The following is a 16115-nucleotide window of genomic DNA, read 5'->3' as shown; positions in this document are numbered from 1 at the left end:
ACATTATATATTCATGATTGACAACTCCTTTACCATTTTGGTGACGGTTGCACGTAGGGTTTTACACTCCTCAGATTGAAATTCAGCATAGTGGGACCGTGCCTTGGTTAACAAAGAAGTTCGCTAATGTTTAATATATAATATTCTGTTTTTTTTTTTGCCAAGTGTTGTTTACAGTGGTGGTAGCAGTTAAAAATGAGTTGCATTTTCTTAATGATACTGGGGTCTTCCTTAATCGCCGCTTTGGCTATATCCGTTAATTACGATGGCTCAGATGCGATAGGGAGCGTCAGCAACAGGGAGTGGAATTTTGATAAAGAGGAACTGGATTCCGGAGAAGCGGAAGACGAGGGGTACAGAAGAGGAAAGATTTGTAAGTACACTGTATTTTACGGCCCTGCGAGATTTGTGTGATATTGATATCTACAAGCGGCTTCTGATCGTTTTAAATGAAAAAACATATTTTTTACAAGACTACGGCAATATGTAGAGAACACACATTCTATTCTCGTGAATATGAGGAGGCATGTGCCCAGCAGTGGGACATATATACCCAAGCTAAATTATTTTATTATTATATAGGTATGTGTGTTGATATGTACGAGTAGGTATGTATGTACCCAAGTACGTATGTTTCCAAAACAACTGAGTCAATTTTAGTGTATTAGGTGTCAATAGATTTGTGATAGGTATATTATTTACATTTTTCTACTCCCGTACTTTTATTTGTCATTTAAAGGGTCGTGCACACACCTTTAAACCCCTATCTTATAGTTGTCAAGACAAGTCTTTAGTCTATTCCCCAAAAAGTATTTGTGCATACACGCAGTATCTTTCTGGCACTTTTACGATTCGTGTAATCACCACTTAAAAAATATTGTATGGAATACATTGTTGTTCCTAATTTTAATTGTCATTTCTGACAGATGAGTGAACCAAAGACATGTTTTGGTTAATGGTACGATTTTTTTTTTTTCATCTTGATCGGGCTGTATCTCCTAAACCGTGCGTTGTAGCGCAAAAATAATCAAATTTTCGTTCCCCTTTGAAGCCTCTAAGTTTTATTTAAAAAACACGAAAAACAAAAAAAAAATGTTTATAGGGTTGTATCTCCTAAACCGTGCCTCGTAGCGCAAAAATAATAAAATGTTCATTCCTCTGTAAGAATCACGTTATTAATATTTAATAAAAAAACACTAAAAACAAATTAAAAAAAAACCAAAATAAAAACTTTATAATGATGTATCTCCTAAACCGTACGTCGTAGTGCAAAAATAATCAAATTTTCGTTCCCCTTTAAGAAACCACTAAGTAATATCTAAAAAACACAAAAAAAAATAAAAAATAAAGCAAGAAAAATATTTATAGGGCTGTATCTCCTAAACCGTGCATCGTAGCGAAAAAATAATAAAATTTTCGTTCCCCTTAAGAATCCCACGCACTGAACAATCTATCACATTAGGACATCATGAAACAATCATCATCATCCATTTCTATTATTATTTCATTGCATTTCAAAGTAAGTGCTTGGTCGTAGAAAAAGTATTGTATGCAATGTTGTTTAATACTCGTGGCGTCTTTATTAACAATTTTCGGCTTCGCCTTAAATTGTTACTCACGCCACTCGCCTTTTTTGACCCCTCTTAAACAACAGTTGCATAAAATATTACATACAAAATTTCTAAAAACTGTATATGTATACATTATTAGGATGTCTTTAACCCTTAAATGCATGATTTTTTTCTTTTTGCCCGAAATTAATATATGTATCACATAATTGTTTGCAGTTTCTAGGAAAAATAGTAAAAAAAAATATATCATCGATTTTCACTGCGAAATCAGTGTTAAAAGTTGCATAGGCTAAATCATATTTTTGGAAATATATAGCTAATAGTAAGGGGTATAGGAAAAATCTTAACTGCTATCAGAAAGGTACACTATTTATGATGTTCCTATGATAAAGTTTGTAAATATAAAATAATTACAAACCCCGAAAAATCTGTCCAAAATCACATACTAAAAATCATCAACTTCTAGGGTTTTCCAAGTTTTCCGACATTTCGTCTATAAACAAATGTAATATTGATATATTAAAATACTGCGTAAATTTATGTAATAATTCGGAAAATTCATTAGTTTTACTATTGAAATAATATACAGGAACAAATAGAATTTGTTTAACCCTTAATCTGTGAGCTGTCTAATGCTTTGTAGACATTTGGCAACACTATGCATTTAAGGGTTAAAAGCTTTAGAAATAAACATTTTAGAAACACAGCTTTTTTTAACCTGATATTTTAGGGTGGTTGTTCCTACACTCGGCTAAAATGATTCATATTTGAACAATATAAATTTAGTCGCTATTTTCAAGCAGTAAGGTAAGACTAATATTTTGCTTTTAATTGCGTGTGCATTAACCGTAGCAATTAGTTGTTTTTACACCACCGCGGCAGTACAATGCGAAATGCAAAAGTGTTACATTTTTTGTGCATAACTAGTGACTGCCTACCTACTCAGTACTCACCTAATTACTTACACAATACAAAAACGATGTAAACAAGCGAATATCTAGGTCTCATTAGTTCTAAGTTAAATGACAAGAATTTTATTCAGTTATTTACGGCACGTTAATTTAGTCTTAAACTTTAGTTAAATGCCTAATAGATACACTTCACTAATGACCAGCCGGTGTTATGCCTACAGATTGAGATAATTAATGTGAAATAGGTTTTTAAGTCTCAATATCATACTGAAACAATAATAGCATTACTTATCATCACATTTATTTTATACATGCATGAAATATTGCATGACAGGAAAGGGAAATAAAACATTGTATAGATGTGCTTGAATCACGTAACGAACTACCGCTAAAGTGAAGAAGAGTTACACCCGACTGCTGATAGTGCATTAAGTACTATTTATATATTAGTATATTAAATTTATCTAATGTATGAATGGCTTACATTATTATTTTCTTCTCCGTTAATTTTACCTACCGACGGAAAACAAGGGACTGTCTTTTGAGTAGGTACGATTGTGTATTAATTAGTCCCTTAGCCCAGAGGCCGGAGACCAGCACCTGCGAATAAAATATTTTCACATTTTCCGATCCGATATCAGATGTCTGATACGACTAAAAACAATAAAAAAAGTTAACCGCTTTTTATTTTTTTATATTATTTGTTATTTTGTTGTTGAAGAGAAAGCGTTAATACATAAATAAAAGGACTTGATGCCATAGGGTATTTTCTAGCTGCTGTTTTTCTCCAAAGGTCATCCGACATCGGATAGTTATCGGATCGGTCACTGTCTAACGCTCTAACCCAGGGGTTCCCAAACGCGCCCTGATGCGCCTTGGACAGTAAAGAGGGAAGCCGTGAGGCAATCAGCACAGATATGGCCGCTAGGTGGCGACAACGCCACGCGCGGCTTATGGCTTTCCCCAAAATTGGGGCGTAACGGATGTACTTTTTAGCTACCTGTAGCAAAGCGACGAAATCGCGGAGTGAGCCACGCCTGGTTAGTGTGCCGAAGATTAAAATTTGCAAGTGCGCCGTGGGCTGATAAATATTGGGAACCCCAGCTCTAACCCATCGTATTTCCAGTGTTTCCATTCGGAGGGAGCATCGTTCGCTTTGCGAATACGGAGTGCTCGACTACCAACACCCTGAGTGGCACGTGTTTGGCGCGCCGGGAGTGTAACGACCTCAATGGGACCATCACTGGGACATGCGCATCAAGAAGAGGCCGATGCTGCGTAGGTAAGCATTTATGGAAAGCACCTATAAAATTATTGGTTACCAACTTCCTTTTAAATCCTCTTTTTATCTGTACTAATAAGTCATTAAGTACCAATGTTTAACGACCAGCTATACAAAAATTGCGTTTGCAGCTTTGACCAAAAAGCTAATTATATAAAAGATGACCAAGCCTGAAGGCAACTTTGTAGGCTGAATGGAGTAAGGAAGTAAAGTCTATTTTTTACTCGGTAGACTAAAATGAAATGTTATTGTATGTTCATATTATGAAATGTCATTTTAGTCTACCGAATAAAAAAAATAGACTTTAGTATACCTATACCCTGTACCTTTAGGTATATTTAAATAAAAGTAAACAATTTGTAATTTTCGGGTAGTTATGACATTTATTGGTTAATTTTGTCTTATCTTATCTTATTTGATCATGTAATGTTCTCATTTTCATCTACCCTCAACTGGCTTAAAGAGAGAGGGGTTGGCTGGTAGAGGGGTCTCTTTTATTTATCCCGTAAAGTTTGTCATAATGTATTGTTTGTCATATTATCATTAGTCATAAAATTGAAACCGTTAACTTTTCAGGATTTTCGTAAGATTATCCTGTAGATAGGTCAGGTTAGGTTTGTTTTATGGCAAGCCTGAAAAGTGACGCGTTTCTGAACCAAATGAATTATGACTAACGAAAATGCGGGCAAACAATACATTGACTTAAAACTGTTTGGAAAACAATAGAGACCCGAGGGTAGATTATGTTTACCTTTATTTAAGTATCTAAAGATAGGTACAGCGTATAGGCACAGAATAAGTAATAGTATTATCATACAGAACGGACACGCACCGCCCCGCCCCGATTCGGATTACCTCGCCCGCGACAGGCCGCGACATGAATGTGAGCGTAAGTCGCTCTACTGAGATTCCGTCAGGATTCCGTCAGAAACTCAATGACGCGTGTACAGACGTGCCGCGCACACATATAAACGCAAATCATTTTTGATCTATGGCGTGTCCGCCCTGTGGTATAGGTGTAGGTAGTAGGTAATAATTACGCAAAAAGTTAACGCAAAAATAACATTTATAAACTATGGAGTTGAAAAGATACTTCTGTTACACATATACATCGAAGTTTAACGTTTAAAATAACACTTGCACACTCTGTGCTATCAAAATCGCTGCCAACTTAGCTTGGTCTGACTCCACGCATTTTTGTGTAATAGGCTACATGACTAATTTTTTTTTATGGTATCAATCGATCGGGTTTGTTTTTAGGATCAAATGTCTATATGGGACCCATTGCATTAAAGTAACACCAAAACGGCCAGAGGCCGTGACGTCATCGCCCATCTTGTAGTATGGACAAAACAAGAAAATTGCGTTTTTGTCGGTGAAATATTGCGTTTATGTATATAGTTGCTATACAATATTTTTTTGGATGAAATGTAAGGAATCGAATGGTACCCTTACTTTTACCGTTTTTAGAAGTTAAAGAAAACCTTAAATTTTGAAACTTTCAGGTCCTGTAATTTTGTAATTTTTCAATATTTTATTTTAATATCCACATTATTGTGATAAATTGCTCGTTTGCTATCTATTTTACTAGATTTTGTTATAAAATTCAACATGTGTCATCATCCCTATTGTTGGCAGTGGCCCGCGGGTGCGGCGGCACCACCAACGTGAACAACACGTACTTCACGAGCCCGGGCTACCCGGCCGCGTACGCCGGCGGCGCCGCCTGCAGCATAATCGTCAACCGATGCAGCAGTAACATCTGTCAGGTACCATTTTTAGGGCTCCGTACCCAAAGGGTAAAAACGGGACCCTATTACTAAGACTCCGCTGTCCGTCTGTCTGTCTGTTACCAGTCTATCATGAACCGCTATAACAACAAATACTAAAAACAGAATAAAATAAATATTTAAGTGGGGCTCGTACTTACAACAAACTTGATTTCTGCCGTTTTTGCTCGATATTACGGAATGGTACGGAACCCTTCGTGGGCGAGTCCGACTCACACTTAGCCGGTTTTTTCGTCTGACTATGCTTGTCCCAGTGAGGGCAATATATAACTACATATAGGTGTAGGTACAGTGTGCAGCATTACTAAATACTTACAGTGCAATATAATCTGAATACACAATACCTGTAATCACCGCTGATTCAATGTTGAACTAGGCTGTAGGTACGATGGTTGTACACATTGAAGTATCAAAGCCACAAACCACAAAACACACAAAAAGTAGGTACTTAACAGAACTGAATAATTGTCTTTAACTCCACATTTTGTAAAGTCAGCGTTAATAGAAATAGAACGAAACAACGCACCAAAAGTATCCGCCTCCCTCGATACATTTTCCATTTTACAGAGCTGATAATAATATATCGACAGTGTGCGTTCAAAGGTTCTGTTTAATATTGTTTTATATATAGAGACATCTATTTTTTCTACTATTTTTAAACCTTAGACGCATAGTCAGATACGCTACTTATAGTGCTGACTGTACACACTAAAATATACACCACTTACATAGTACTCATAGCACACGTTAATTTATAGAATTTCTAGTTTTAAGTTTAATATATTTCATAGCCATTGGTAAACCGAAAAAAACCGCCGACATTTTTGACACTGTCGAGAGATGGCCGAGAGCATAGATATAATGTCGAGAGAATAGAACCATTTTTTTTGTATTTTATGGTCTGGTTTAAAAGCCCAGCTCCAAGATTTTGTGCGGTGCGGTAGTGTGTTATGGATATAATAATAGCCTTAACCTCGCCTTAACAGATGAGACTACCGCACTGCACCACGGTCGCGGTGTGGTAGTCTGTTACGGCTCTGGATTGCGCGGTGTTGCCATAAGAGGCAAAGAAATTAAATCTTCAGTCATTTCACCGTGGAGCTATAAAGCTATAGCTCGTCAAGCAAATCTTGTCAGTAAAAAAGGCGCGAAATTCAAATTTTCTATGGGCTAATATCCTTTCGCGCCTACATTTTTCAAATTTGCCGCCTTTTTCTACTGACAAGATCTGCTTGACCAGCTATAGAATGAGGAAGAATTACCATCTCACTCTCGCAGCGCATCGAAAATCTATACTCTGGCAAACCCACTGTCAATAGTAAAAAAAAGGCGCGCGAAATTCAAATTATAGCTGGTCAACCAAATCTTGTCAGTAAAAAAAGGCGCGAAATTCAAATTTTCTATGGGACGATATCCCTTCGCGCCTACATTTTTCAAATTTGCCGCCTTTTTCTACTGTCAAGATCTGGTTGACCAAGTATATAACAAACACACCTTCCCTTACGACTATTTTTTTTTATTTGCCGCTTTTTTCTATTTCTACTGGCGAAAATCAGGCGAAAATAGCTTGCAGAACAGTAATTTTAATTTTTACCTTTGATTTACGATGATGGCCGTATGCCTTCAGGACTTGAGTGCAGTTTTATGTAGAGTTTTATAGTATCACAAATTTTAAAAAACGTTCACAAATAGGTATTCCCGGTCACCGCACTTATATACTCTTCCGGTGCTCTTTTAAAATACTACGCCTCGAGTCGCACTACTCAACGCCATAATTTTATTCTACTAACATTGATGTGCTTGTGCAACCTGGGTAACTAAGTAAAGCTCACCAGCTCAGACTGAATTCCATGACAAAATGTACATTTCCACGAAATTAACTGTTATCAACTTTTGTTTCGTATTCTTTGGCCGTTCGAAAGACCGAAGACAACCATCAAACGCTATAGCGAAAAGGTTAAATCGTCATTATTCCACCAGCTCCGTATCGACTTCCTGGACATGGTGCTCGCTCAACCGGACGGCGACGGCGTGTGCTCGACGGACTCCATCACGGTGACGGGCGGCAACACTGAGGTGCCAACACTCTGCGGCGACAACACCGGCCAGACCATCTTCGTCGACTTCGACGACGACACGGCAGTCACAGTCACAATCACTGCCACCGCGAGTACCACATTCAGCAGACGGTGGAATGTAAAGCTTACACAAATTGCCTGCGATTGCCCTGGATTAGGTCAGTCCCTTCAAACATACATTCGTGCGGATTTTTGCGTTCACACATTCGAACTCGTCAATCCTATATAGTAGTATATAGGATAGGTACTTCGTCATTCACCTCGCCATTGGCATTGGCACAAATATTATCTAATGGTTGGACAACCAGAGAAACTCGGATCCGTATCAGCCGCGAGTACATCAAACTATTTTTAAAGCGTTTGCCGACGTAACGGTTAATTAGCAGGTTTCTATCTACTCGCCTGCCATTCCACCATCAACTGTTGTGCGGCTATTGGTTATTGATATTAACTGCTGCATTGAAGAAAGAAAGAAGAAAGAAAACACATTTATTTAATTCATTCATTCATTCATTGCGTTTCAGCACCCAACGGCTGCCTGCAGTACTACACCGGCACCACAGGAACCATCTCCGGTTTCAACTACGGCTCGGCCGCCAACACGGCGCTCAGCGCTTCGCTCGTCACAGGCACACGCCAGATCGCCAACTTGAACTACGGGATATGCATCAGGATGGAGGCCGGCTACTGCGACATACAATATTCTCAGGTAATTATAATTCAGTCAACAATTCCACTATTTGCATGTCACTCTAATTCTGTATGTACTTTCTGACAGTCAACAATCAAAATATACGGTCACCTACCGGGCACAATTTTATATAATTATTTACTCGCAATACGCAATACCAATTAACATTAACACATGCCTACTTAAAATAGAATACGTCTATGTACCAAAGAGACCACCGCGCTCTCACAAGAGTTTGGTGCTCTGTTGGTCTGTACGCATTCTTGGCGGACTTTCTCGCATTCGTTTCCCGATAGTAGCTTAAGACGAAATAGGAGCTGAGACTTAAATATTTTAGGTAAATATACCCGTTTCGCTAACGCAAGCGGTTTCTAACTAGTGCGATAAGGACAAGGCGAAAAATCCTGCGTAAAAATCTGAAAAAACGAGGTTTCGTACTCGACTGTTTTCTCCTCCAAAACTTAACCAATCGTAACCAAATTTGGAAATCCAAATGATTATGAAATTATCTGTGTCGGACCGTTTTGCTTTTTTGGCTAATTGATATCAGTTTTGAATACCACGCCTCTCATTGCGGCATAGTCAATTAGGTCATTTTGGCCATATTTGAAGGGCTCTAGCGCCTTAAAAAATAAAAATATCAAATAAAGCAAAACGGTCCGACACAGATATTGACAATATTAATCTATCATATTATAAATTGACAAAATTAAAGTGTTGAAAAAATCATTGCTCTAGCTTCAAAACCCACGGAGGAAACAGTCGAGTACGTTTGTATGGAGAAATGACCACTCCTGTTGCCTCTTAAGTGGAAATATTACTTGAGCCCCTTTTCAAATTAAGAAATTAAAATCAATGTTTTTTATTTTTATGTTTATTATTTTTGAAGACATCTGACATCTACTCGTTCACGTTGACCGGGGACGTGGAGGGCGCGGACAACACCGTGCTGGGCACGACGGTGGGCGCGGTGAACGACGGCGCCTGCACCACGGACTTCGTGGTCATACCCAACCCTGTAGAGGTCGACACCGGCCTCGCCGTCGACACCGACCGCTTCTGCGGGCTGGGCTTCGTTACCGTTCAAAGTAAGTGTCTCACTGTAACCGACGTTGTCATATTTTCAAGAGTGAGTTTTAATAATGAATAGTTTTTAGGGTTCCGTACCCAAAGGGTAAAAACGGGACCCTATTACTAAGACTCCGCTGTCCGTCCGTCTGTCACCAGGCTGTATCTCACGAACCGTGATAGCTAGACAGTTGAAATGTTCACAGATGATGTATTCCTGTTGCCGCTATAACAACAAATACTAAAAACAGAATAAAATAAAGATTTAAGTGGGGCTCCCATACAACAAACGTGATTTTTGACCGATGTTAAGCAACGTCGGGCGGGGTCAGTACTTGGATGGGTGACCGTTTTTTTGCTTGTTTTGCTCTATTTTTTGTTGATGGTGCGGAACCCTCCGTGTGCGAGTCCGACTCGCATTTGGCCGGTTTTTGTATTGATTCCTTCCCATTCTTTGAAGCACTTGGTTTGCATTTAATATTTTTGTGGTTTGTTTGTAAGGTATGCAAATAACTAAATAAAGTCATTTATATCTTGGGATCGAATAAGTTACCTAAAACATCTGTTCAAACGGTGCTTCCTCTTCTTTTTGAACGATAATTCGTTAACATTGGTGTTATACCTAATAAAGCTTTATGCAAAAAATATAGTTACCTACATAATTATTTAAGACCGAGGGGACTGCCATGCTAGGGGCGCCACAGTACAATATTTTTGCAATTCACCCATGAGCCCTCCTAATAAATGGTAATTGTGTCCAGCGGGAGCCAAGCCGTTCGTGCTGTACGTGGTGACGGACGGCAGCGAAGGCGCCACGGCCACCACCGCGCCCGACGTGGCCAACCGCGGCTTTAGCCTGACCTACACGCAGGTGGCCTGCTGAGGACAGTGAGGACTCACCCCTACTACCCTACTTTTAAGCCCTTGCTATACGGTCGCCGACAAGCCCCTCAGACCGCGTGGCCTTGGTCTGGACGGACCGTGTAGACAGTTGTTTCCAACAAAATTTGACCAAAACTGACCAAGGTCAGACCAAGGACAGACGGTTAGAAGGCTTGTCGGCGACCGTGTAGCAAGGGCTTTATCAGGCAGTGAAAAAATCGTTAACTATAGTTCGTTTTTTTTTAGCATTAGAAAGAACTTGCAAGAAGGTAAGCGATGTTGACATGTCTTTTAATTGAAAAACGCTTTTTAAAAATCAAAAACTATTACTTATGAAAGCTGAAGAATATAAATTATCGTATTAGATTCATAATTGTTACATATTTGCCGTAACTTATTTTTAAAATGTGTATTTCAATTAAAAGACACATCAAGATTGTTTACCTTATTTCTAATGCTAAAAAAAAACGAACTATAGATTGTGAATTTGGTTCGCTCATCAGATATTAAAGTCTGTTCTCGTTTATTGTATTAAAATAATATTTATACATAGGTAGTTGTAAATAGTAGTTGTGCCTAATTAATAAAGGTGACACGATGGAAATAGTTAAATATTTGAAAGGAAGACAGTAAAATTTGTAATATTGTCTTCTTTTCGACTATGTATTAAGTATTATTATGTACATGTATCTAGAAATAAGAAAATAAAAGATATCAACAGACTTTTGTTTATTTAGCAAACAATTCTGATAAAATAGTCATAACAAGGTATGTTCAATGTTGGGATAATACCGGTTCGGATTTATTAGCAACATGGCATAACTAAATACATAACATATTATTTATATACCTACGTTACGTATTTTATACAGATTAAACTTGATTGCTCTACTCTACTAAACTCTGAGTGACTTGTACTGCCTACTGACAACTTTACAAGATAAACGTCGTCGGAATGCACGAAAGTTAATATTGGGCTGTAGTCGTGCGTGTCAGTTAACGTGTTTTAATTTTCTTAACTATAGATAGAACCAGCCGTTGAAAAACACTACTGTTGCGATACTGTTTAAACTGTTTTATCGGGGGTTTTATATTTTTAACTGCGTAGGTAGGGTCCGTTTCCGCACAATAGATGTAGCACCGACCGGAAAGTCTTATCTCAACAGCATAAGACTTTCCGGTCGGTGCTACATCTATTGTCAAGTAGCAGTACTGATAGTTCCGCTACTCGATGCTAGATGCTAATAGTCTTTTTGGTACTAAAACTCATGTATGGAGTGAGCACTCTATGTGTTTTTTTCTCTATGGTAGGGCGCTCCACGGGTTAATATCTCGTTCCCGTGAGAAGTACACCTTGATTCTATTAAAGGTATACACTAAAGTACACTGAAAGTACAATATGTTTATTAATATTTCGTTCAAATTCGCTGAGGTCCAACCGCCATCCTGACGCTCACTAACAATTGTAACAAAAATAATAATTGTTGGAGCCTCAGATACAAAAAAAATTGCGCAGCGCCGCCTATACTGCCCATACTGCCTTATGAGTGGTGGAACAAACATTGGGTTGTATCTCAACAGCATAAGACTTTCCGGTCGGTGCTACATCTATTGTCAAGTAGCAGTACTGATAGTTCCGCTACTCGATGCTAGATGTAGACACTGAAATTAATAGTCTGAACTGATGTATGGAATGAGCACTCTTGTCTTACTATATTTCTCTTTGGCCATACCAAGACACGTGTGATGGTAACTCCATACTATTCTTGGTTCTGGGCGCTCCACGGGTTAAACGAAAAAGGTCCACCCGCTATTCTGACGTCATCAGGATGGCGGGTGGACCTGTGTAATCTTGGATTATACCGCACTCCAAGTATGTAGTTATAGCGTACCGTCAGTGTACTTTTGTAAACCTTTAATAGAAATCAGTTTACACGTTCCTAAAACGAGCTATGCTCAAACTAAGGTCCATTACTACATACATAGTAGTAGGTACATTACTATAAATGGCCGGGAAACGAAGGGTTGCAGCCCAAGTAGATATATCATGTCATTGTCGTTCGCAAAAAAGAAAAAAACAGCTTAGGCAAGGCATTGCAAGATTTGTAAGGTTTTAATGTGGAATAATGTGGATTAGGCTTAGGTTTGGGCTTGTTGTAAAACGTGAAGTTGAGTGGGAACATAATCATTTATTTTTATGGTCGCCTTTGCCAAAATGTTTATAATCAAACTTGAAACATTTTTGTTTTATTTTAAAAGTGTGATCTGATCAAAAATGGTGCTGACAAAATTTCTAAAACGGCTGAAACCCGAATGACTTTGAAACAATATGACCTGATGAAGTTTATTTGTATTATATAAATGCAAAGTATTTATTGAAATATCAACATATCACAATGCATAACAACACACAGAACAGACTATGTGTAGGTATCTAGGAATTGTGCCTTTATTAGTGTAAGTATTCAGTGTGATCATAGGTCTTTCGTCTAATTTAGGACTACTAGGACAGCGTCAAACGATCATTACGCATAGCAGAGTGACGTTAAAATAATTAACTCATACGTAAACACTTTCGCAAATGCTTCTAATATCTAATTATTATAAATAAAGTTTTCAAATCTCTATCTTTCAACACAACTCTAACAATACAACAGGTAAGAGTCACAAGAAAATGCTCACGCTTGTGTCAGCGCAGACGAAACTTTTCCTTGTCTTCGTTCTAGTGAGATCTTGATGTCATCATACCACACCCCAATGTCCGTGTGGCTCCTCAGGTCCTGGAACGCTTGGCACCCTTCAATGCTGCTCAGCACACCATACACAGCAATATCCGCAAGATTAGGCTGGCCACCACCCAGGAACTTAGTGCCTTTCTTTCTAAGTACCCCCATCCAGTCATTTGCAGCGTCATAGAGTGACTGACGGACATCATCTTTGATGTTGTGCCTGTAAGTGTAACAAAAAATTAACTAACTAAACTGAATGTGGTACAAAGGTAATGAAGTAAGTGAGAAATATGTATTGCACCAAAATTATAAAGCCTACCTTGTCTTGAGTCGCTTGGCAATAACCCACATAGCTGCAGCTCCCCCATAGACCATGAGGGCGCACTCCCAGGCCGGGAAAGACTCACGCCAGCGTCCAGCTTCCTCAAACCACTTGAATGTGTCTAGAGCTTCCCCTGCTGTTCGGTATACATTGGGCGACAGGGTGTGCACTAGCACACGATCGGCCCACTGCCTCCATTCTCGCTCTTCACTATAAATAAATATAATAACAAAACAATAACATTCTGTTTTTTTTCTATTTTGGCTGTGGAACAAATTGCCAGTTTAATTGTCTATGAGTTAAACTGAAGCAAGTAACACAAACTAGTTAATACAACAAAGCTACCTGCCTACCTGTTTCACATTATATTTCTATCAAAGTTTTAAGTAAGAATGATTTTTTATGAGCCGAACAATTGTTAAAAATATTATTGAGCGGTTTGGAATTCAAATAACTAAATAAATACAACCTTCTTAGGCATTGGATAAATATCACATACATAGTATAAAAATTAATAACTTACGCTTCTGCATTTCTTTCAGTTTGATCAGAGACAACAGAGTTGTGCATTATAAAGTACTTATTTGTTACATCAGTCACTTCTTTGCCCTGGTCATTCAGAAACTTTGTAATAGGATAGAACTTCACAACATCTCGCAGTTGACAATTTTTGTCTCTCAAGTATGTTTCCAGTACAGATACTATAGCTGAACTGTCCATCAGTTGCTAAAACAATAAAAATGCAGATGAAGTTATAAAGAATCATCAAAATGTTAAGACAAATATAGTTTTAATAAAAACAAATACCTGATAGCCTCCATCCACTTTGGCTAATAGAATAGGAACTTTTTTGTAGCCTGACCACTTGATGGCTTGTCGGAGAACAGCATCCACCTCCACCACCTCATAACTGATACCCCGAGCATCAAGGTATGCGCGCACTTTGCAGCAGAATGGGCAGGTGCGGTATTGAAATAGTACGAGCTGCAAGTTACTAGTGTCTAAGTCGTTACTGATCTGAAAATATTAAAATTCTCTTATGAACACAGTGCCCAACTCTGAACTTTGATAACTTGTAGATGACAAGTCTATAAACATACAATTATATTTGAGAGGGCCTGGCTAACACTAGCAGGACATAGAGTTAAGATACACAGAAAAGTTCAATACAATACAATTTTTTAAGGGTCAAAGCTTTGCCACATGAAATCTCCTAGATTGAAGCTATATACTTTATCAAGTTTATCACTGTTTCAAAACTGTATGCATATATAAATATTGTTGTCTAAGTGGCCACAACACAACAAGCTTTATTGAGCTTAATGTGGACTTGATTTCATCTTTGACATTAGATCAGTATGCCAAAACTCAAAATAAGTAAAAAATACGAAATAACAAAATTACTTTATACTGAGCTTGGTATTTCGGTGCTTCCTTAAGGAATGGATATTCTTGATTTTCTATGGGAGCCACCTGCTTTTTAGCGTTGATCTTATAGTGTGTATAGCCACCCCACCCTGCACCGACTAGGACCCCAACACTCGCACCGATTAAGGTTATTTGTGCTGTAGACCTTGGGAGCCGGCCTTTGGTAGAGTAATATAGTTTTGCTAATTTCGCATTCTCCATTAGAGACGGTATGATTATCTTGCGAAATAAAGTAAATGTTGGACGCCACATTTTAATTTAAACGCTCAATACTGTATTCATTAAAAGCCACTGGTCGCACAATCGAAAAAGTTACTGAAAATCGGGTTTCACTGTTTCTATCTCTAGACAGTTTCTATTTGACAACCTCTTATCTGGATCTGACACTGACATTGATGGCCTCTGGGCATGCTCAGGCCATGCTCGGGCCCATAGATGGTAGGATTCTCGGCACAAACTACTAAGAAGATACTACGTACGTACACGTACGTATGATTCTCGGCAAATTCTCGGGCCATGGATGTAATCTTGATGTAATCGACCGATTTGATCAGGAAAAGAAAATAACGTCAATCTCCAATTTAATCATCAATTTTAATTGATTCGCCGTGATTCACGCACATAGTCTGCAGGGGGCTTTAGATCTGGTGATATAGCTGGTCAACCAAATCTTGTCAGTAAAAAAAGGCGCGAAATTCAAATTTTCTATGGGACGATATCCCTTTGCGCCTACATTTTTCAAATTTGCCGCCTTTTTCTACTGTCAAGATCTGGTTGACTAAGTATATTTGAATTATCGTCCCATAGACAATTTGAATTTCGCGCCTTATTCTACTGACAAACTTGTTTGACATACTATAAACGCCAATACGAATAATTTCTGAAAAAAAAATGGGCGTGTGTATAAGTGAATTAACTTTGCAAAAATATAAGGAAAAACCGGCCAAGTGCGAGTCGGACTCGCGCACGGAGGGTTCCGCACCATCAACAAAAAATAGAGCAAAACAAGCAAAAAAACGGTCACCCATCCAAGTACTGACCCCGCCCGACGTTGCTTAACTTCGGTCAAAAATCACGTTTGTTGTATGGGAGCCCCACTTAAATCTTTATTTTATTCTGTTTTTAGTATTTCTTGTTATAGCGGCAACAGAAATACATCATCTGTGAAAATTTCAACTGTCTAGCTATCACGGTTCGTGAGATACAGCCTGGTGACAGACGGACGGACGGACGGACGGACGGACAGCGGAGTCTTAGTAATAGGGTCCCGTTTTTACCCTTTAGGTACGGAACCCTAAAAAATGGCAAAAAAAAAAAAATAGACGAAAAAACGAATAAACCGGTAATATAAAATAATCGAAAT

At 38.4% G+C, this 16115-nt stretch overlaps 2 protein-coding genes across 2 annotated transcripts; one reads left to right on the top strand and one right to left on the bottom strand.

Annotated features, from left to right (window-relative positions):
* The first annotated feature begins 213 nt into the window (after nt 1-213).
* LOC134661608 (uncharacterized) lies at nt 214-10274 on the top strand. Its single transcript, XM_063517747.1, has 7 exons — nt 214-373; nt 3609-3764; nt 5403-5533; nt 7535-7790; nt 8157-8341; nt 9213-9411; nt 10153-10274. Exons 1-7 carry the CDS (start codon nt 214-216, stop codon nt 10272-10274), a joined length of 1209 nt encoding a protein of 402 aa, XP_063373817.1.
* Nucleotides 10275-12839: 2565 nt separating this feature from the next.
* On the bottom strand, nt 12840-15108 carry LOC134661949 (prostaglandin E synthase 2). Its single transcript, XM_063518203.1, has 5 exons — nt 14729-15108; nt 14132-14341; nt 13848-14050; nt 13322-13534; nt 12840-13222 (listed from the first exon to the last, which is right to left on the bottom strand). Exons 1-5 carry the CDS (start codon nt 15002-15004, stop codon nt 12952-12954), a joined length of 1173 nt encoding a protein of 390 aa, XP_063374273.1. The 5' UTR covers nt 15005-15108; the 3' UTR covers nt 12840-12951.
* Nucleotides 15109-16115: the final 1007 nt, after the last annotated feature.

Source organism: Cydia amplana, chromosome Z (genome assembly GCF_948474715.1).
Source record: "Cydia amplana chromosome Z, ilCydAmpl1.1, whole genome shotgun sequence".
Classification (NCBI taxonomy): domain Eukaryota; kingdom Metazoa; phylum Arthropoda; class Insecta; order Lepidoptera; family Tortricidae; genus Cydia; species Cydia amplana.
Note: the sequence above shows the minus strand (reverse complement) of the source record. Positions and strands in the feature narration are given on the sequence as shown.